Here is a 20,494-nt window from a genome sequence, read left to right as displayed (position 1 = left end):
CTCCCACTCTGTTTGCCATATTCCTTATTAGGATGCCGGTGGGAGGAGCGTCGTCAGCGACAAGGGGCACACCCGGGGCCCGGGTGTGTCCCAGGATAATGTTAAAGGAATTAAATTCCTATACGTTTATTAAAACACTCTGCCCATTCCTAAGAATTTGTAAGACACTTATTTCCATAAAATGGACAGAGGCCAGTCTCAAAATCAATCAATAGCATTTATTCTCGAGAGTACTGATCATGGTACAGTTTACAACAGGTTATAAACTAAAAGTGACGTCATAGGTTGTAAACTGTCCTTCCTCCACTCCGATACAATGGCAGTAGAGTTCACAAGCCTTCCCACATCGTCCACCACCGGTTTAGATCATTTACGACCAGGCCAAGGTCTCCCTGTGAAGATACGCATTCTAGCCAGTCTGACGGTAAGTTCATTCATTTCTACCAAGAAACACAGTCTCTGTTCTGATTCTTGATTATAATTACACACATATTCAGTACTCAGATTATAAGATTCATACATCCATACAGTAACAATAGTATTCTGTTTAGTCAGTCCTGATTGAAATGTATACATCATTTAGTCATTGTTGATAAATACACCACTTCCCCATTCATGGAGGAGACTCCATGCAGGCACCTTTCTAGATTTGGGTTGTTTGCTTTGGCACCTTTCAACACCCAGCAGTATCACATGTTTGAATGCAAAACACTCACACTACTGATGACACACCATTGTTAATCGTATTCAGTTGACTATATTCTGTCATTCCTTGTCTCTACGCGGTCTCCCTTTTGTTCGGAACGTCGAGCCGGTTCGTGACACATCATAGACCATGGGATAAGCAAGCACTCCAAATGATAGTTCTAGAGTTCTGGAAGAGGTGGAAGAGTTAAGGCCAGTTTCCTGGACACAGATTAAGCCGAGGTCAAGCGGTGAATGTCAGGATAGCGTGGCTTTCTCCGCCTGAAGAACGTTACAGGTAGTGTTTTATCCATGTGTGAGATCAAAACGGAACGTTGAAAAACGCAGGCAGTTTTTAAGATCCCGGCTGGCCTCTTTAACCTGATTCAGCTAAACATGGCTGAGACTGTGTGGAATAGTGTGTTGGTGAAGGACTACAAGCAATGAACAGAAAACATTAGTGGTTCTAAAGAAGACACATAGTCGGCCATTTTACATAGATTATATTAAGTCAACCCTTAAAAAGGAGACATAGTCCTTAATGAAAACAGATTATATTAACTCAAATCATGATTGGCTTGATTTAGTTACCAATGTTAGATGTGGACAGTTCAGGGATATTGTATGTTCCCCTTTTGATTATAAAGGCAAGTTAATGGATTATATTAATGGATGGATTACTCATTAATGGATTACATTGGAAATACAAGTAGGTACACCAACCTGACCTTTCCATTCATAACATGTGGAGGGTCAACTGCCACAGATTCTCTGTGGTAAACAAGGAAATGCCTCATTTCATTTGAACAAAATGATTGTCAAATAGTTAAGTGATTAATCTGAAGATATTACCCACCAGAGGACAAAATAGTAAAAAAATAAAAATGTTGGCAGCAGCCACAACTAAATGTCAGTGGTTGTAATTCAGATTCACTGTGCGGATGATCTTATTGATGGTTTAACGAGAGATCAACGGTGCTCAACGTGGGTTGCTATTAGCCCAGTCTGTCTCGGTCCCTCTGTCCATCACAGAGCCAGCTTCTTCTCCATCTCCTCCCTCAGTTTATTCTTCTGGATCTAGGAAAGGACAGAGGTGATCACCACAGTCGTCTGTTCTGGTATAATTACTCTGATTATCAATTACATGATACAGAACATTGGTCCGCTGCTGATCTGAATGAAGACAGAGAAAATACGCTGTCAGGAATCCTACCTTTCCAGAGGCAGTCAGTGGATAGCTGTCCACAAACACCACATAGTGGGGGATCTTGAAGTGAGAAATCTGGAACAGTAGAAGCAGATGCCTGTAGCTATAAACACAACATAACATAGTATATAACAGAAGTTCTAAACCTGACAATGATCGAATCACAGATCATGTCACTTCCTGTCTGTCGCACCTGTCCCAGGTCATGTCACTTCCTGTCTCTGTCCCACCCGTCCCAGGTCATGTCACTTCCTGTCTCTGTCTCACCTGTCCCTTGCAGAAGTCTCTGATCTCCTCTCTGCTACAGTCCAGTCCCTCCTTCAGTCTGATACAGGCACACACCTGTTCCCCCAACCTCTCATCTCTCACGCCAATCACCTGGGGAGAAAGAGGGTGGACAGGACAGGGAGAGAAAATAAACACCTGGGCCTCCTGTACGTTGGGATGGGTGTGGTTCTCACCTGGGCCTCCTGTATGTTGGGATGGGTGTGGTTCTCACCTGGGCCTCCTGTATGTTGGGATGGGTGTGGTTCTCACCTGGGCCTCCTGTACGTTGGGATGGGTGTGAAGGAACTTCTCTATCTCAGCAGGGTAGATGTTCTCTCCTCCACGTATGATCATGTCCTTTATACGTCCCACTATACGGCAGTACCCAAACCTGTCCAGACTGGCTATGTCACTGTGGAGACATTCACAGTTGATGCTCGCGCTCACTTTTCATCTGTTTGTTTCTCTGTGTGTCTTTATCTCTCGCTCGCTCCCTCCGTCTCTTTCTCTCTCTCCATCTCATTTCTTACCCGGTTCTGTACCAGCGGTCTTTGGCGATAGCCTCACTGGTCTTGTCTGGGTCCTCCCAGTACTCCAACATAACAGAGTAAGCTCTGATCAGCAGCTCTCCTGGGTCCCCCAGAGGAACCACCTCTCCAGAGGACACATCCACCACCTTCGCCTGGCCAGGAGAACACAGGTAGGGTTTCATGTGTGTTTTAAAGAAGGAGGAGTATAAACATTACACATACTGCATGTAGATGAATTAGGAGCCTGACATTAGACACATGACTCTCTCCTCTCACGTGTTTGATACCTCAGTGTGGTTCAGGATGCATCCCACCGTCTCTGTCTTCAGTTCCTCGTTGTCTCGCAGGAAACCAAGGAATGTTACAGGGCTGTTCTCTGTGGTCCCATAGCCTATCTGATGTTACCAAGGGAACGTTGTGTTACCCCATACAGATGATAAAGTATATTATACACACAGACAGAGAAAAAGATGGGAAGGACTTACTATCATATCATTGACATTCATATCAGTTTTGAGTTTCTTCATGACTTCAGGAGGACAAAGAGACCCACTCATAAACCCTGGAACACAACAACAGAAATCACAACCACCATCCTGGGCACAAATACTATACTACTGCTTTATATAGCATATTAATCAACCGCCACCCTTCACAAATACTATAACTGTATTACCAATACATTATATTACTATTCAAAGGGGCAATCTGCAGTTGATAAAACAAAATAAAACAAATTGACACCCCGCCACTGTTTTTGTAAAAATCTGAGGGATGGGGGCGGAGACATGTAACCACTCTCAAATTCATAGAGAGCTGTGGATGAAAGGCCTGACAATCCATAATATACAAATGATTGTTTTAGGAGCAATCCATAATATACAAATGATTGTTTAAGGAGGGCACCAGACAGAGACCATTTAGTCTCATTTTGCAACCCTTTGACTTGGCTGTGGATGTAGAAAAACTGCTGGTCACCTCACTCAAAACTTCTTATTGTTTTGGCCGGATAAAATCATGACTTGGTCAAGCAGTACGCCTAAAGTAAAGTGAATTGAGTCCTGCCATGAAAGTGTCCATTTCGCCGGGGCCAGCTGCTGTGATGAGCCAGCCACGCCCTCTCCTTCCAACTATCTATTTAGTGGAAGAGAGAAATGCTCTCTTTCAAAATGCAGTTGCATGAAAAACATAAGTTTTGAAAACATGTTGTTAGTTGAAGAGGGGAAAGGTCTCCACTTTCTAGGGGTATGATCACTTTCTCAACTCTCAATATTGAGCGACAGGCACTGTTTTAAAAAAACAACATTTCCGTTATGTCTTTGAGATGCAGAGAGCGTGAGGTACACGTTGGCGCTGAGTCCTAGTAGACTATCACTGGATTGTTTTTAGGGCATTCAATTTACTGCAATTAATCAATTACACGGCTAAACATCAGCAATATTCACAGTTAGCGGTCTAGCTAATGTGTTTTCAGTTTTCATTTAGTGGTGAATTAGTCCCAAATGAATTAGCCTATTAGCTAGTGCACACAAACATGTAGGCCAATGGATCTCTATTGAGCAAAACAAATCTGACATTTCCAGAGCCCTAGTTTGACAATAAAATAAAAAATATAGCAACAATAAGCTAATTGACGCTTCGCTAAGCTTCACCCCAGAATGTTGGGCAACCAATCGCAGCGTTCCAATGCTTGTCACTGTGATTCCTGAAATCCAGAGCCTTTGAGGATTTTTCTAAATTATTATTTTGTTACAATGTTAGCTAACTCAGCTGGTTAGCTAGCTCTCAGTCTCATTGACCACCAAACATTGCTAATGCTAGCTAGTTAGCTAGCCACTTAATATAACTTGTTTTCTCTAAAATGTATGGAAGCCAGCTAAGTTTGCCATATTATGGATTCAACTCATATCTGCTGTCGACATCCGGATACGATTTGAGAACACTAGTTATGTCCAAAAGTGGTTAGTAGCTTTGACTGCATGCTGAAGGTGACTTCAGAGCCATTCAGTGGCTAGCCACACTACAAACCTAATTCGACCAGGTTCCCGTGAAGCATTTATAATGACAGTCCATCACAACATATCAGAGAGCTTCCTAATTAGCAAGGGTTATCTGTGTTTAATTTAATTGTGTATTATTTTGAAACCATTGTCACAGGATTTTGCTGTTGGTTGAATTGGGAATGGGGCTTCTCTGGAAAATGTTGTCTGAGGTTACAACAGTACTTAGCGAATAGTTTAAGTTGTAGATGAAAATGACCTGATCCATGCATTACTGCTTGGACATGTTTGATGATAAAATGTTATTCTTTAATCATACCATCTCTGTAAACCACAGTGAATGACTTTATAACAAGATTATAAAATGTTTCTATTGAGTGACAAGATATTGGTGCAACCAAATCATGAACTGGTGCCACCAATTGAAAACCGTAGCGGAGCCAGAGACCCCGACTGTAAACCATAACGGAGCCAGAGACCCCGACTGAAAACCACAGCGGAGCCAGAGACCCTGACTTAAAACCACAGTGGAGCCAGAGACCCTGACTGTAAACCGTAGCGGAGCCAGAGACCCCGACTGTAAACCGTAGCGGAGCCAGAGACCCTGACTTAAAACCACAGCGGAGCCAGAGACCCTGACTGAAAACCACAGCGGAGCCAGAGACCCCGACTGAAAACCACAGCGGAGCCAGAGACCCCGACTGGAAACCATAACGGAGCCAGAGACCCCGACTGTAAACCACAGCGGAGCCAGAGACCCCGACTGAAAACCACAGCGGAGCCAGAGACTGAAAACCACAGCGGAGCCAGAGACCCCGAATGAAAACCACAGCGGAGCCAGAGACCCCGAATGAAAACCATAGCGGAGCCAGAGACCCCGACTGAAAACCACAGCGGCGCCAGAGACCCCGACTGTAAACCATAGCGGAGCCAGAGACCCCAACTGTAAACCGTAGCGGAGCCAGAGACCCCGACTGTAAACCGTAGCGGAGCCAGAGACCCCGACTGAAAACCGTAGCGGAGCCAGAGACCCCGACTGTAAACCACAGCGGAGCCAGAGACCCCGACTGAAAACCACAGCGGAGCCAGAGACCCCGACTGAAAACCACAGCGGAGCCAGAGACCCCGACTGTAAACCACAGCGGAGCCAGAGACCCCGACTGTAAACCACAGCGGAGCCAGAGACCCCGACTGAAAACCACAGCGGAGCCAGAGACCCCGACTGAAAACCATAGCAGAGCCAGAGACCCCGACTGGAAACCATAGCAGCACCAGAGACCCCGACTGGAAACCATAGCAGCACCAGAGACCCCGACTGTAAACCATAGCGGAGCCAGAGACCCCGACTGGAAACCTCAGCGGAGCCAGAGACCCCGACTGTAAACCATAGCGGATCCAGAGACCCCGACTGGAAACCACAGCGGAGCCAGAGACCCCGACTGTAAACCACAGCGGAGCCAGAGACCCCGACTGGAAACCATAGCAGCACCAGAGACCCCGACTGGAAACCATAGCAGCACCAGAGACCCCGACTGTAAACCATAGCGGAGACAGAGACCCCGACTGGAAACCCCAGCGGAGCCAGAGACCCCGACTGGAAACCACAGCGGAGCCAGAGACCCCGACTGTAAACCATAGCGGAGCCAGAGACCCCGACTGAAAACCACAGCGGAGCCAGAGACCCCGACTGAAAACCACAGCGGAGCCAGAGACCCCGACTGTAAACCATAGCGGAGCCAGAGACCCCGACTGGAAACCCCAGCGGAGTGGTTATCCCACTGGGTTGGAGTCGTTTTAACTAGTCTTTCGGTCAGTCCATCATTACAAAGCATCGGCAACATGTCTTATGTGAACAAGAAGAGTAACTCTTTATACTTGTTCCAGATTTCTCACTTCAAGATCCCCCACTATGTGGTGTTTGTGGACAGCTATCCACTGACTGCCTCTGGAAAGGTAGGATGACAACACTAAACAAATCAACTTATCCAGGTGAATGATATTACTACCAGCACAGACGGCTGTGTTGATCACCGCTGTGTTTGTCCTTTCCTAGGTCCAGAAGATCAAACTGAGGGAGGAGATGGAGAAGACACTGGGTCTGTGATGGACAGAGGGACCCAGACAGACTATTGGTTCCAGCTGGAGAGAGATTGGTTACAAAGGCTCTGTGTCTGTTACAGCAATATATTGCTATATTTCAATAAAACCAAGAGCAAAAATAAAGTCTAAGCTCTGTTATGTTTTGGTTCATGAGTGATGTGCAACAACTCTTTCAGTACTTATTTTTCAATACCTTTATTTCATTTTATCGAACAGACTGGACAACTAGTTGTACATCATGATATGTGATCTTGGACTGATGTACAATAGTAAAACTCAGGTTCTTCATTTTAAACATGCCATAAAGACATCTGAAATAAATAGAACTGTAATAATGCCAAACGTTGGTATGTACAAATGTGTTGTTAGGCAGAGTTACAATGCTTAGTTCCAAACCTGTATATATGGGGACAGAACAACAGGCTGACAGAGCTCAGAGTGACATGGTAGAGGTGGGTGAAGTCTGTGACAACCCTCCCACTGTTTGCCATATTCCTTATTAGGATGCCGGTGGGAGGAGCGTCGTCAGCGACAAGGGGCACACCTGGGGCCCGGGTGTGTCCCAGGATAATGTTAAAGGAATTAAATTCCTATACGTTTATTAAAACACTCTGCCCATTCCTAAGAATTTGTAAGATACTTATTTGCATAAAATGGACAGAGGCCAGTCTCAAAATCAATCAATAGCGTTTATTCTCGAGAGTACTGATCATGGTACAGTTTACAACAGGTTATAAACTAAAAGTGACGTCATAGGTTGTAAACTGTCCTTCCTCCACTCCGATACAATGGCAGTAGAGTTCACAAGCCTTCCCACATCGTCCACCACCGGTTTAGATCATTTACGACCAGGCCAAGGTCTCCCTGTGAAGATACGCATTCTAGCCAGTCTGACGGTAAGTTCATTCATTTCTACCAAGGAACACAGTCTCTGTTCTGATTCTTGATTATAATTACACACATATTCAGTACTCGGATTATAAGATTCATACATCCATACAGTAACAATAGTATTCTGTTTAGTCAGTCCTGATTGAAATGTATACATCATTTAGTCATTGTTGATAAATACACCACTTCCCCATTCATGGATGAGACTCCATGCAAGCACCTTTCTAGATTTGGGTTGTTTGCTTTGGCACCTTTCAACACCCAGCAGTATCACATGTATGCAAGCAAAACACTCACACTACTGATGACACACACCATTGTTAATCGTATTCAGTTGACTATATTCTGTCATTCCTTGTCTCTACGCGGTCTCCCTTTTGTTCGGAACGTCGAGCCGGTTCGTGACACATCATAGACCATGGGATAAGCAAGCACTCCAAATGATAGTTCTAGAGTTCTGGAAGAGGTGGAAGAGTTAAGGCCAGTTTCCTGGACACAGATTAAGCCGAGGTCAAGCGGTGAATGTCAGGATAGCGTGGCTTTCTCCGCCTGAAGAACGTTACAGGTGGTGTTTTATCCATGTGTGAGATCAAAACGGAACGTTGAAAAACGCAGGCAGTTTTTAAGATCCCGGCTTGCCTCTTTAACCTGATTCAGCTAAACATGGCTGAGACTGTGTGGAATAGTGTGTTGGTGAAGGACTACAAGCAATGAACAGAAAACATTAGTGGTTCTAAAGAAGACACATAGATTATATTAAGTCAACCCTTAAAAAGCAGACATAGTCCTTAATGAAAACCGATTATAATAACTCAAATCATGATTGGCTTGATTTAGTTACCAATGTTAGATGTGGACAGTTCAGGGATATTGTATGTTCCCCTTTTGATTATAAAGGCAAGTTAATGGATTATATTAATGGATGGATTACTCATTAATGGATTACATTGGAAATACAAGTAGGTACACCAACCTGACCTTTCCATTCATAACATGTGGAGGGTCAATTGCCACAGTAGATTCTCTGTGGTAAACAAGGAAATGCCTCATTTCATTTGAACAAAATGATTGTCAAATAGTTAAGTGATTAATCTGAAGATATTACCCACCAGAGGACAAAATAGTAAACAAATAAAAATGTTGGCAGCAGCCACAACTAAATGTCAGTGGTTGTAATTCAGATTCACTGTGTGGATGATCTTATTGATGGTTTAACGAGAGATCAACGGTGCTCAACGTGGGTTGCTATTAGCCCAGTCTGTCTCGGTCCCTCTGTCCATCACAGAGCCAGCTTCTTCTCCATCTCCTCCCTCAGTTTATTCTTCTGGATCTAGGAAAGGACAGAGTTGATCACCACAGTCGTCTGTTCTGGTATAATTACTCTGATTATCAATTTCATGATACAGAACATTGGTCCGCTGCTGATCTGAATGAAGACAGAGAAAATACGCTGTCAGGAATCCTACCTTTCCAGAGGCAGTCAGTGGATAGCTGTCCACAAACACCACATAGTGGGGGATCTTGAAGTGAGAAATCTGGAACAGTAGAAGCAGATGCCTGTAGCTATAAACACAACATAACATAGTATATAACAGAAGTTCTAAACCTGACAATGATCGAATCATAGGTCATGTCACTTCCTGTCTCTGTCTCACCCGTCCCAGGTCATGTCACTTCCTGTCTCTGTCTCACCCGTCCCAGGTCATGTCACTTCCTGTCTCTGTCTCACCCGTCCCAGGTCATGTCACTTCCTGTCTCTGTCTCACCCGTCCCAGGTCATGTCACTTCCTGTCTTTGTCTCACCTGTCCCTTGCAGAAGTCTCTGATCTCCTCTCTGCTGCAGTCCAGTCCCTCCTTCAGTCTGATACAGGCACACACCTGTTCCCCCAACCTCTCATCTCTCACGCCAATCACCTGGTGAGAAAGAGAGGTGGACAGGACAGGGAGAGAAAATAAACACCTGGGCCTCCTGTATGTTGGGATGGGTGTGGTTCTCACCTGGGCCTCCTGTATGTTGGGATGGGTGTGGTTCTCACCTGGGCCTCCTGTATGTTGGGATGGGTGTGGTTCTCACCTGGGCCTCCTGTACGTTGGGATGGGTGTGAAGGAACTTCTCTATCTCAGCAGGGTAGATGTTCTCTCCTCCACGTATGATCATGTCCTTTATACGTCCCACTATACGGCAGTACCCAAACCTGTCCAGACTGGCTATGTCACTGTGGAGACATTCACAGTTGATGCTCGCGCTCACTTTTCATCTGTTTGTTTCTCTGTGTGTCTTTATCTCTCGCTCGCTCCCTCCGTCTCTTTCTCTCTCTCCATCTCATTTCTTACCCGGTTCTGTACCAGCGGTCTTTGGCGATAGCCTCACTGGTCTTGTCTGGGTCCTCCCAGTACTCCAACATAACAGAGTAAGCTCTGATCAGCAGCTCTCCTGGATCCCCCAGAGGAACCACCTCTCCAGAGGACACATCCACCACCTTCGCCTGGCCAGGAGAACACAGGTAGGGTTTCATGTGTGTTTTAAAGAAGGAGGAGTATAAACATTACACATACTGCATGTCGATGAATTAGGAGCCTGACATTAGACACATGACTCTCTCCTCTCACGTGTTTGATACCTCAGTGTGGTTCAGGATGCATCCCACCGTCTCTGTCTTCAGTTCCTCGTTGTCTCGCAGGAAACCAAGGAATGTTACAGGGCTGTTCTCTGTGGTCCCATAGCCTATCTGATGTTACCAAGGGAACGTTGTGTTACCCCATACAGATGATAAAGTATATTATACACACAGACAGAGAAAAAGATGGGAAGGACTTACTATCATATCATTGACATTCATATCAGTTTTGAGTTTCTTCATGACTTCAGGAGGACAAAGAGACCCACTCATAAACCCTGGAACACAACAACAGAAATCACAACCACCATCCTGGGCACAAATACTATACTACTGCTTTATACAGCATATTAATCAACCGCCACCCTTCACAAATACTATAACTGTATTACCAATACATTATATTACTATTCAAAGGGGCAATCTGCAGTTGATAAAACAAAATAAAACAAATTGACACCCCGCCACTGTTTTGGTAAAAATCTGAGGGATGGGGGCGGAGACATGTAACCACTCTCAAATTCATAGAGAGCTGTGGAGGAAAGGCCTGACAATCCATAATATACAAATGATTGTTTTAGGAGGGCATCAGACAGAGACCATTTTGTCTCATTTTGCGACCCTTTAACTTGGCTGTGGATGTAGAAAAACTGCTGGTCACCTCACTCAAAACTTATTGTTTTGGCCGGATAAAATCATGACTTGGTCAAGCAGTACGCCTAAAGTAAAGTGAATTGAGTCCTGCCATGAAAGTGTCCATTTCTCCAGGGCCAGCTGCTGTGATCAGCCAGCCACGCCCTCTCCTTCCAACTATCTATTTAGTGGAAGAGAGAAATGCTCTCTTTCAAAATGCAGTTGCATGAAAAACATAAGTTTTGAAAACATGTTGTTAGTTGAAGAGGGGAAAGGTCTCCACTTTCTAGGGGTATGATCACTTTCTCAACTCTCAATATTGAGCGACAGGCACCGTTAATATAAACAACATTTCTGTTATGTCTTTGAGATGCAGAGAGCGTGAGGTACACGTTGGCGCTGAGTCCTAGTAGACTATCACTGGATTGTTTTTAGGGCATTCAATTTACTGCAATTAATCAATTACACGGCTAAACATCAGCAATATTCACAGTTAGCGATCTAGCTAATGTGTTTTCAGTTTTCATTTAGTGGTGAATTAGTCCCAAATGAATTAGCCTATTAGCTAGTGCACACAAACATGTAGGCCAATGGATCTCTATTGAGCAAAACAAATCTGACATTTCCAGAGCCCTAGTTTGACAATAAAATAAAAAAATATAGCAACAATAAGCTAATTGACGCTTCGCTAAGCTTCACCCCAGAATGTTGGGCAACCAATCGCAGAGTTCCAATGCTTGTCACTGTGATTCCTGAAATCCAGAGCCTTTGAGGATTTTTCTAAATTATTATTTTGTTACAATGTTAGCTAACTCAGCTGGTTAGCTAGCTCTCAGTCTCATTGACCACCAAACATTGCTAATGCTAGCTAGTTAGCTAGCCACTTAATATAACTTGTTTTCTCTAAAATGTATGGAAGCCAGCTAAGTTTGCCATATTATGGATTCAACTCATATCTGCTGTCGACATCCGGATACGATTTGAGAACACTAGTTATGTCCAAAAGTGGTTAGTAGCTTTGACTGCATGCTGAAGGTGACTTCAGAGCCATTCAGTGGCTAGCCACACTACAAACCTAATTCGACCAGGTTCCCGTGAAGCATTTATAATGACAGTCCATCACAACATATCAGAGAGCTTCCTAATTAGCAAGGGTTATCTGTGTTTAATTTAATTGTGTATTATTTTGAAACCATTGTCACAGGATTTTGCTGTTGGTTGAATTGGGAATGGGGCTTCTCTGGAAAATGTTGTCTGAGGTTACAACAGTACTTAGCGAATAGTTTAAGTTGTAGATGAAAATGACCTGATCCATGCATTACTGCTTGGACATGTTTGATGATAAAATGTTATTCTTTAATCATACCATCTCTGTAAACCACAGTGAATGACTTTATAACAAGATTATAAAATGTTTCTATTGAGTGACAAGATATTGGTGCAACCAAATCATGAACTGGTGCCACCAATTGAAAACCGTAGCGGAGCCAGAGACCCTGACTGAAAACCACAGCGGAGCCAGAGACCACGACTGTAAACCATAGCGGAGCCAGAGACTGTAAACCATAGCGGAGCCAGAGACTGAAAACCATAGCGGAGCCAGAGACCCCGACTGAAAACCATAGCGGAGCCAGAGACTGAAAACCATAGCAGAGCCAGAGACCCCAACTGAAAACCATTGCGGAGCCAGAGGCCCCAACTGAAAACCGTAGCGGAGCCAGAGACCCCGACTGAAAACCGTAGCGGAGCCAGAGACCCCGAATGAAAACCACAGCGGAGCCAGAGACCCCGAATGAAAACCACAGCGGAGCCAGAGACCCCGAATGAAAACCATAGCGGAGCCAGAGACCCCGAATGAAAACCACAGTGGAGCCAGAGACCCCGACTGGAAACCCCAGCGGAGCCAGAGACCCCGACTGAAAACCACAGCGGAGCCAGAGACCCCGACTGGAAACCATAGCGGCGCCAGAGACCCCGACTGAAAACCACAGCGGAGCCAGAGACCCCGACTGAAAACCACAGCGGAGCCAGAGACCCCGACTGAAAACCACAGCGGAGCCAGAGACCCCGACTGAAAACCACAGCGGAGCCAGAGACCCCGACTGTAAACCATAGCGGAGCCAGAGACCCCGACTGAAAACCACAGCGGAGCCAGAGACCCCGACTGAAAACCACAGCGGAGCCAGAGACCCTGACTGAAAACCACAGCGGAGCCAGAGACCCCGACTGTAAACCATAGCGGAGCCAGAGACCCCGACTGAAAACCACAGCGGAGCCAGAGACCCCGACTGTAAACCACAGCGGAGCCAGAGACCCCGACTGTAAACCACAGCGGAGCCAGAGACCCCGACTGAAAACCACAGCGGAGCCAGAGACCCCGACTGAAAACCACAGCGGAGCCAGAGACCCCGACTGAAAACCACAGCGGAGCCAGAGACCCCGACTGAAAACCACAGCGGAGCCAGAGACCCCGACTGAAAACCATAGCGGAGCCAGAGACCCCGACTGAAAACCACAGCGGAGCCAGAGACCCCGACTGAAAACCACAGCGGAGCTAGAGACCCCGAATGAAAACCACAGCGGAGCCAGAGACCCCGAATGAAAACCACAGCGGAGCTAGAGACCCCGAATGAAAACCACAGCGGAGCCAGAGACCCCGAATGAAAACCATAGCGGAGCTAGAGACCCCGACTGAAAACCACAGCGGAGCCAGAGACCCCGAATGAAAACCATAGCGGAGCCAGAGACCCCGACTGAAAACCACAGCGGAGCCAGAGACCCCGAATGAAAACCATAGCGGAGCCAGAGACCCCGACTGAAAACCACAGCGGAGCCAGAGACCCCGAATGAAAACCATAGCGGAGCCAGAGACCCCGACTGAAAACCATAGCGGAGCCAGAGACTGAAAACCATAGCAGAGCCAGAGACCCCGACTGAAAACCACAGCGGAGCCAGAGACCCCGACTGAAAACCATAGCGGAGCCAGAGACCCCGACTGTAAACCACAGTGGAGCCAGAGACCCCGACTGTAAACCATAGCGGAGACAGAGACCCCGACTGTAAACCACAGTGGAGCCAGAGACCCCGACTGTAAACCATAGCGGAGCCAGAGACCCCGACTGTAAACCATAGCGGAGCCAGAGACCCCGACTGAACACCGTAGCGGAGCCAGAGACCCCGACTGTAAACCATAGCGGAGCCAGAGACCCCGACTGTAAACCATAGCGGAGCCAGAGACCCCGACTGAACACCGTAGCGGAGCCAGAGACCCCGACTGTAAACCATAGCGGAGCCAGAGACCCCGACTGTAAACCACAGCGGAGCCAGAGACCCCGACTGAACACCGTAGCGGAGCCAGAGACCCCGACTGGAAACCACAGCGGAGCCAGAAACCCCGACTGAAAACCACAGCGGAGCCAGAGACCCCGACTGAACACCGTAGCGGAGCCAGAGACCCCGACTGAAAACCATAGCGGAGCCAGAGACCCCGACTGGAAACCATAGCGGAGCCAGAGACCCCGACTGAAAACCACAGCGGAGCCAGAGACCCCGACTGAACACCGTAGCGGAGCCAGAGACCCCGACTGAAAACCACAGCGGAGCCAGAGACCCCGACTGTAAACCATAGCGGAGCCAGAGACCCCGACTGAAAACCACAGCGGAGCCAGAGACCCCGACTGAACACCGTAGCGGAGCCAGAGACCCCGACTGAAAACCATAGCGGAGCCAGAGACCCCGACTGAAAACCACAGCGGAGCCAGAGACCCCGACTGGAAACCACAGCGGAGCCAGAGACCCCGACTGAAAACCGTAGCGGAGCCAGAGACCCCGACTGTAAACCACAGCGGAGCCAGAGACCCCGACTGTAAACCACAGCGGAGCCAGAGACCCCGACTGGAAACCACAGCGGAGCCAGAGACCCCGACTGTAAACCATAGCGGAGCCAGAGACCCCGACTGTAAACCATAGCGGAGCCAGAGACCCCGACTGGAAACCACAGCGGAGCCAGAGACCCCGACTGGAAACCACAGCGGAGCCAGAGACCCCGACTGTAAACCACAGCGGAGCCAGAGACCCCGACTGGAAACCACAGCGGAGCCAGAGACCCCGACTGTAAACCATAGCGGAGCCAGAGACCCCGACTGTAAACCATAGCGGAGCCAGAGACCCCGACTGTAAACCATAGCGGAGCCAGAGACCCCGACTGAAAACCATAGCGGAGCCAGAGACCCTGACTGGAAACCACAGCGGAGCCAGAGACCCTGACTGAAAACCATAGCGGAGCCAGAGACCCCGACTGAAAACCGTAGCGGAGCCAGAGACCACGACTGAAAACGGTAGCGGAGCCAAAGACCCCGACTGAAAACGGTAGCGACACCAACCGAAAATGTGAAGAAAAAAAGAAGGAAAAAAAGAGCCTCAAAGCAGGTTAAAACAGGGCTCCAGACTAACCTTTACAATGTTTACAAACATTGGAGTAAAACAGGTTTATATTTTGGTGTGACAGCTGAAATTAAGCTCAAGAGGTATTTGTATGTTATAATCTTCAAGAATCAATGGGAACATGAATTTAATATACAAGTCCAAAAAATGGATGTAGCAACTGCAAATGACCCCTTTCAGCTTAAACTTTACCACAGCAATTCAGTTTATTTTTATGTATTTCCAGCCATCAAACAACAGTCGACACAAACAAACCTCAAATCTCTCACCAGATTCAACTGAGGACAGGTCATAGTTGTGTAGGTCAGGCTGTCCAAGCATGTCAATGTACATGGTAGGAGTTCCGTAGAGGAAATTACACCTGAAACAGAGAACACAGAGAGGTATATAGTGTATTATAGAGGTTCATTCTCAATGTGCTCAGGGGCAGCTATTTATATTATTCTTATTACAACAGACTGACGTGAAATATCTCTATTGTAAGTCTCCAGGATGTGTAAGTCACTTAAGGAAGAGGTTCCTAAACTTTACTACCTTTCATTCTGAATGGCCTCCAGGTTGGCACGGCTGTCGTACCCAGCAGAGGGGAAGACCAGGGTGATGCCATGCAGTGCCAAACACATCGCTCCTAACACTGAGCCCATGCAGTGGTACAGGGGAACAGGAACACACGCTCTTATAGGCTGAAGGGGGAAGCAAAAAGAGCAGAGGTTACATGAGAAAAGTAGATAGAGACAGCGAGAGAGAGAGAGCGCGACAGAGCAACAGAGAGAGAGAGCGACAGAGCAACAGAGAGAGAGAGCGACAGAGCAACAGAGAGAGCAACAGAGAGAGAGAGCGACAGAGCCGCAGAAAGAGAGCCACAGAAAGAGAGAGCGCCAGAGAGAGAGAGCGCCACAGAGAGAGAGAGCCACAAAGAGAGAGAGAGCCACAAAGAGAGAGAGAGCCACAAAGAGAGAGAGAGCCACAGAGAGAGAGAGAGCCACAGAGAGAGAGAGAGCCACAGAGAGAGAGAAAGCCACAGAGAGAGAGAGAGCCACAGAGAGAGAGAGAGACACAGAGAGAGAGAGAGAGCCAGAGAGAGAGAGAGCCACAGAGAGAGAGAGAGCCACAGAGAGAGAGAGAGCCACAGAGAGAGAGGCACAGAGAGAGAGCCACAGAGAGAGAGAGCTTCCTAACCTCCTGCCCAATGTATGACCATATTAGAGAGACATATTTCCCTCAGATTACACAGATCCACAAAGAATTCGAAAACAAATCCAATTTTGAAAAACTCCCATATCTACTGGGTGAAATTCCACAGTGTGCCATCAGAGCAGCAAGATTTGTGACCTGTTGCCACGAGAAAAGGGCAACCACTGAGGACATTGTAAATACCACCCATATCTATGCTTATTTATTTTATCTTGTGTCCTTAACCATTTGTACCTTGTAAAAACACTGTATATATATATAATATGACATTTGTAATGTCTTTATTGTTTTGAAACTTCTGTATGTGTGATGTCTACTGTTAATTTTTATTGTTTACCTTACTTGCTTTGGCAATGTTAACACATGTTTCCCATGCCAATAAAGCCCCTTGAATTGAATTGAGAGCCAGAGAGAGAGAGCCACCTCACTTGCTTTGGCAATGTTAACATATGTTTCCCATGCCAATAAAGACCCTTGAATTGAATGAGCCACAGAGAGAGAGAGAGAGAGAGAGAGAGAGAGAGAGAGAGAGAGAGACACAGAGAGAGATGATAATAGTCTCATGTCTCCACTGACCTTCCAGTTGAATCCCAGACGTAGACCTACAAAATAGGCGTTGTTGACAATGTTGTGGTGGGAGAGGGTGGCACCTTTAGGATTTCCTGTTGTTCCCTAGAGAACAGTAGACATCAGACAGACTAATACTGTTGTTCCCTACAGACCAGTAGACATCAGACAGACTGATACTGTTGTTCCCTACAGACCAGTAGACATTAGACAGACTGATACTGTTGTTCCCTACAGACCAGTAGACAGACTGATACTGTTGTTCCAGACCAGTACAGACCAGTAGACAGACTAATACTGTTGTTCCCTACAGACCAGTAGACAGACAGACTAATACTGTTGTTCCCTACAGACCAGTAGACATCAGACAGACTAATACTGTTGTTCCCTACAGACCAGTAGACAGACTAATACTGTTGTTCCCTACAGACCAGTAGACATCAGACAGACTAATACTGTTGTTCCCTACAGACCAGTAGACAGACTAATACTGTTGTTCCCTACAGACCAGTAGACATCAGACAGTTGTTCCCTACAGACCAGTAGACAGACTAATACTGTTGTTCCCTACAGACCAGTAGACAGACTAATACTGTTGTTCCCTACAGACCAGTAGACAGACTGTTCCCTACAGACCAGTTCAGACAGACTATAGACATCAGACAGACTGTTGTTCCCTACAGACCAGTAGACAGACTAATACTGTTGTTCCCTACAGACCAGTAGACAGACTAATACTGTTGTTCCCTACAGACCAGTAGACAGACTAATACTGTTGTTCCCTACAGACCAGTAGACATCAGACAGACTAGATACTGTTGTTCCCTACAGACCAGTAGACAGACTGATACTGTTGTTCCCTACAGACCAGTAGACAGACTAATACTGTTGTTCCCTACAGACCAGTAGACAGACTAATACTGTTGTTCCCTACAGACCAGTAGACATCAGACAGACTAATACTGTTGTTCCCTACAGACCAGTAGACAGACTGATACTGTTGTTCCCTACAGACCAGTAGACATCAGACAGACTAATACTGTTGTTCTCTACAGACCAGTAGACAGACTCTGTTGTTCCCTACAGACCAGTAGACATCAGACAGACTAATACTGTTGTTCCCTACAGACCAGTAGACATCAGACAGACTAATACTGTTGTTCCCTACAGACCAGTAGACAGACTGATACTGTTGTTCCCTACAGACCAGTAGACAGACTAATACTGTTGTTCCCTACAGACCAGTAGACAGACTAATACTGTTGTTCCCTACAGACCAGTAGACATCAGACAGACTAATACTGTTGTTCCCTACAGACCAGTAGACAGACTGATACTGTTGTTCCCTACAGACCAGTAGACAGACTGATACTGTTGTTCCCTACAGACCAGTAGACAGACTGATACTGTTGTTCCCTACAGACCAGTAGACAGACTAATACTGTTGTTCCCTACAGACCAGTAGACAGACTGATACTGTTGTTCCCTACAGACCAGTAGACATTAGACAGACTAATACTGTTGTTCCCTACAGACCAGTAGACAGACTAATACTGTTACTGTTGTTCCCTACAGACCAGTAGACATTAGACAGACTGATACTGTTGTTCCCTACAGACCAGTAGACAGACTGATACTGTTGTTCCCTACAGACCAGTAGACAGACTGATACTGTTGTTCCCTACAGACCAGTAGACAGACTGATACTGTTGTTCCCTACAGACCAGTAGACAGACAGACTAATACTGTTGTTCCCTACAGACCAGTAGACATCAGACAGACTAATACTGTTGTTCCCTACAGACCAGTAGACAGACAGACTAATACTGTTGTTCCCTACAGACCAGTAGACAGACTGATACTGTTGTTCCCTACAGACCAGTAGACATTAGACAGACTGATACTGTTGTTCCCTACAGACCAGTAGACAGACAGACCAGTGATACTGTTGTTCCCTACAGACCAGTAGACAGACAGACTAATACTGTTGTTCCCTACAGACCAGTAGACATCAGACAGACTAATACTGTTGTTCCCTACAGACCAGTAGACAGACTGATACTGTTGTTCCCTACAGACCAGTAGACAGACTATACTGTTGTTCCCTACAGACCAGTAGACATCAGACAGACTAATACTGTTGTTCCCTACAGACCAGTAGACAGACTAATACTGACAGACCAGTAGACAGACTATACTGTTGTTCCCTACAGACCAGTAGACAGACTGATACTGTTGTTCCCTACAGACCAGTAGACATCAGACAGACTAATACTGTTGTTCCCTACAGACCAGTAGACAGACTGATACTGTAGACAGACTGATACTGTTGTTCCCTACAGACCAGTAGACAGACTAATACTGTTGTTCCCTACAGACCAGTAGACAGACTAATACTGTTGTTCCCTACAGACCAGTAGACATCAGACAGACTAATACTGTTGTTCCCTACAGACCAGTAGACATTAGACAGACTGATACTGTTGTTCCCTACAGACCAGTAGACAGACCAGTAGACAGACTATACTGTTGTTCCCTACAGACCAGTAGACATCAGACAGACTAATACTGTTGTTCCCTACAGACCAGTAGACATCAGACAGACTGATACTGTTGTTCCCTACAGACCAGTAGACAGACTGATACTGTTGTTCCCTACAGACCAGTAGACAGACAGACTAATACTGTTGTTCCCTACAGACAGTAGACAGACTAATACTGTTGTTCCCTACAGACCAGTAGACCAGTAGACAGACTAATACTGTTGTTCCCTACAGACCAGTAGACATCAGACAGACTAATACTGTTGTTCCCCAGTAGACAGACCAGTAGACAGACTAATACTGTTGTTCCCTACAGACCAGTAGACATTAGACAGACTGATACTGTTGTTCCCTACAGACCAGTAGACAGACTGATACTGTTGTTCCCTACAGACCAGTAGACATTAGACAGACTAATACTGTTGTTCCCTACAGACCAGTAGACATCAGACAGACTAATACTGTTGTTCCCTACAGACCAGTAGACAGACTAATACTGTTGTTCCCTACAGACCAGTAGACAGACTAATACTGTTGTTCCCTACAGACCAGTAGACATCAGACAGACTAATACTGTTGTTCCCTACAGACCAGTAGACAGACTGATACTGTTGTTCCCTACAGACCAGTAGACATCAGACAGACTAATACTGTTGTTCCCTACAGACCAGTAGACAGACTAATACTGTTGTTCCCTACAGACCAGACAGACTACAGACCAGTAGATACAGACTTACTGTTGTTCCCTACAGACCAGTAGACAGACTGATACTGTTGTTCCCTACAGACCAGTAGACAGACTGATACTGTTGTTCCC

General features: G+C 46.2%; 2 protein-coding genes across 2 annotated transcripts in view; both read right to left on the bottom strand.

Annotated features, from left to right (window-relative positions):
* Positions 1-198: 198 nt before the first annotated feature.
* On the bottom strand, positions 199-6,324 carry LOC135536119 (medium-chain acyl-CoA ligase ACSF2, mitochondrial-like). Its single transcript, XM_064962511.1, has 9 exons — positions 5,850-6,324; positions 5,236-5,451; positions 3,174-3,250; positions 2,976-3,083; positions 2,689-2,840; positions 2,429-2,570; positions 2,159-2,269; positions 1,898-1,966; positions 199-1,761 (listed from the first exon to the last, which is right to left on the bottom strand). The coding sequence occupies exons 1-9, from the start codon at positions 6,322-6,324 to the stop codon at positions 1,711-1,713; spliced, it is 1,401 nt and encodes a 466-aa protein (XP_064818583.1). The 3' UTR covers positions 199-1,710.
* A 2,166-nt stretch (positions 6,325-8,490) lies between these two features.
* Positions 8,491-20,494, bottom strand: part of LOC135536122 (medium-chain acyl-CoA ligase ACSF2, mitochondrial-like) — a 45,175-nt gene continuing 33,171 nt past the window's right edge. The window contains exons 8-17 of the mRNA XM_064962514.1: positions 17,144-17,239; positions 15,908-16,056; positions 15,643-15,734; positions 10,499-10,575; positions 10,301-10,408; positions 10,014-10,165; positions 9,754-9,895; positions 9,483-9,593; positions 9,146-9,214; positions 8,491-9,009 (exon numbers count right to left, since the gene is read on the bottom strand). Of these exons, the coding sequence (XP_064818586.1) occupies positions 8,959-9,009; positions 9,146-9,214; positions 9,483-9,593; positions 9,754-9,895; positions 10,014-10,165; positions 10,301-10,408; positions 10,499-10,575; positions 15,643-15,734; positions 15,908-16,056; positions 17,144-17,239 (1,047 nt within the window). The 3' untranslated portion in view covers positions 8,491-8,958. The remainder of the gene's footprint in view (positions 9,010-9,145; positions 9,215-9,482; positions 9,594-9,753; positions 9,896-10,013; positions 10,166-10,300; positions 10,409-10,498; positions 10,576-15,642; positions 15,735-15,907; positions 16,057-17,143; positions 17,240-20,494) is intronic.

Source organism: Oncorhynchus masou, unplaced genomic scaffold, assembly GCF_036934945.1.
Source record: "Oncorhynchus masou masou isolate Uvic2021 unplaced genomic scaffold, UVic_Omas_1.1 unplaced_scaffold_560, whole genome shotgun sequence".
Lineage (NCBI taxonomy): Eukaryota > Metazoa > Chordata > Actinopteri > Salmoniformes > Salmonidae > Oncorhynchus > Oncorhynchus masou.
This window is presented reverse-complemented; position numbering and strand designations above follow the sequence as displayed.

Coding starts and splice junctions, on each gene's coding strand:
- LOC135536119 (XM_064962511.1), bottom strand. CDS start 6,324: ATGGTTTACAGTCGGGGTCTCTGGCTCCGCTGTGGTTTCCAGTCGGGG. Junction 5,452..5,849: donor TGGCTCCGCTGTGGTTTACA/GTCGGGGTCTCT, acceptor TGTGGTTTTCAG/TCGGGGTCTCTGGCTCCGCT. Junction 2,841..2,975: donor GCATCCTGAACCACACTGAG/GTATCAAACACG, acceptor TCTCCTGGCCAG/GCGAAGGTGGTGGATGTGTC.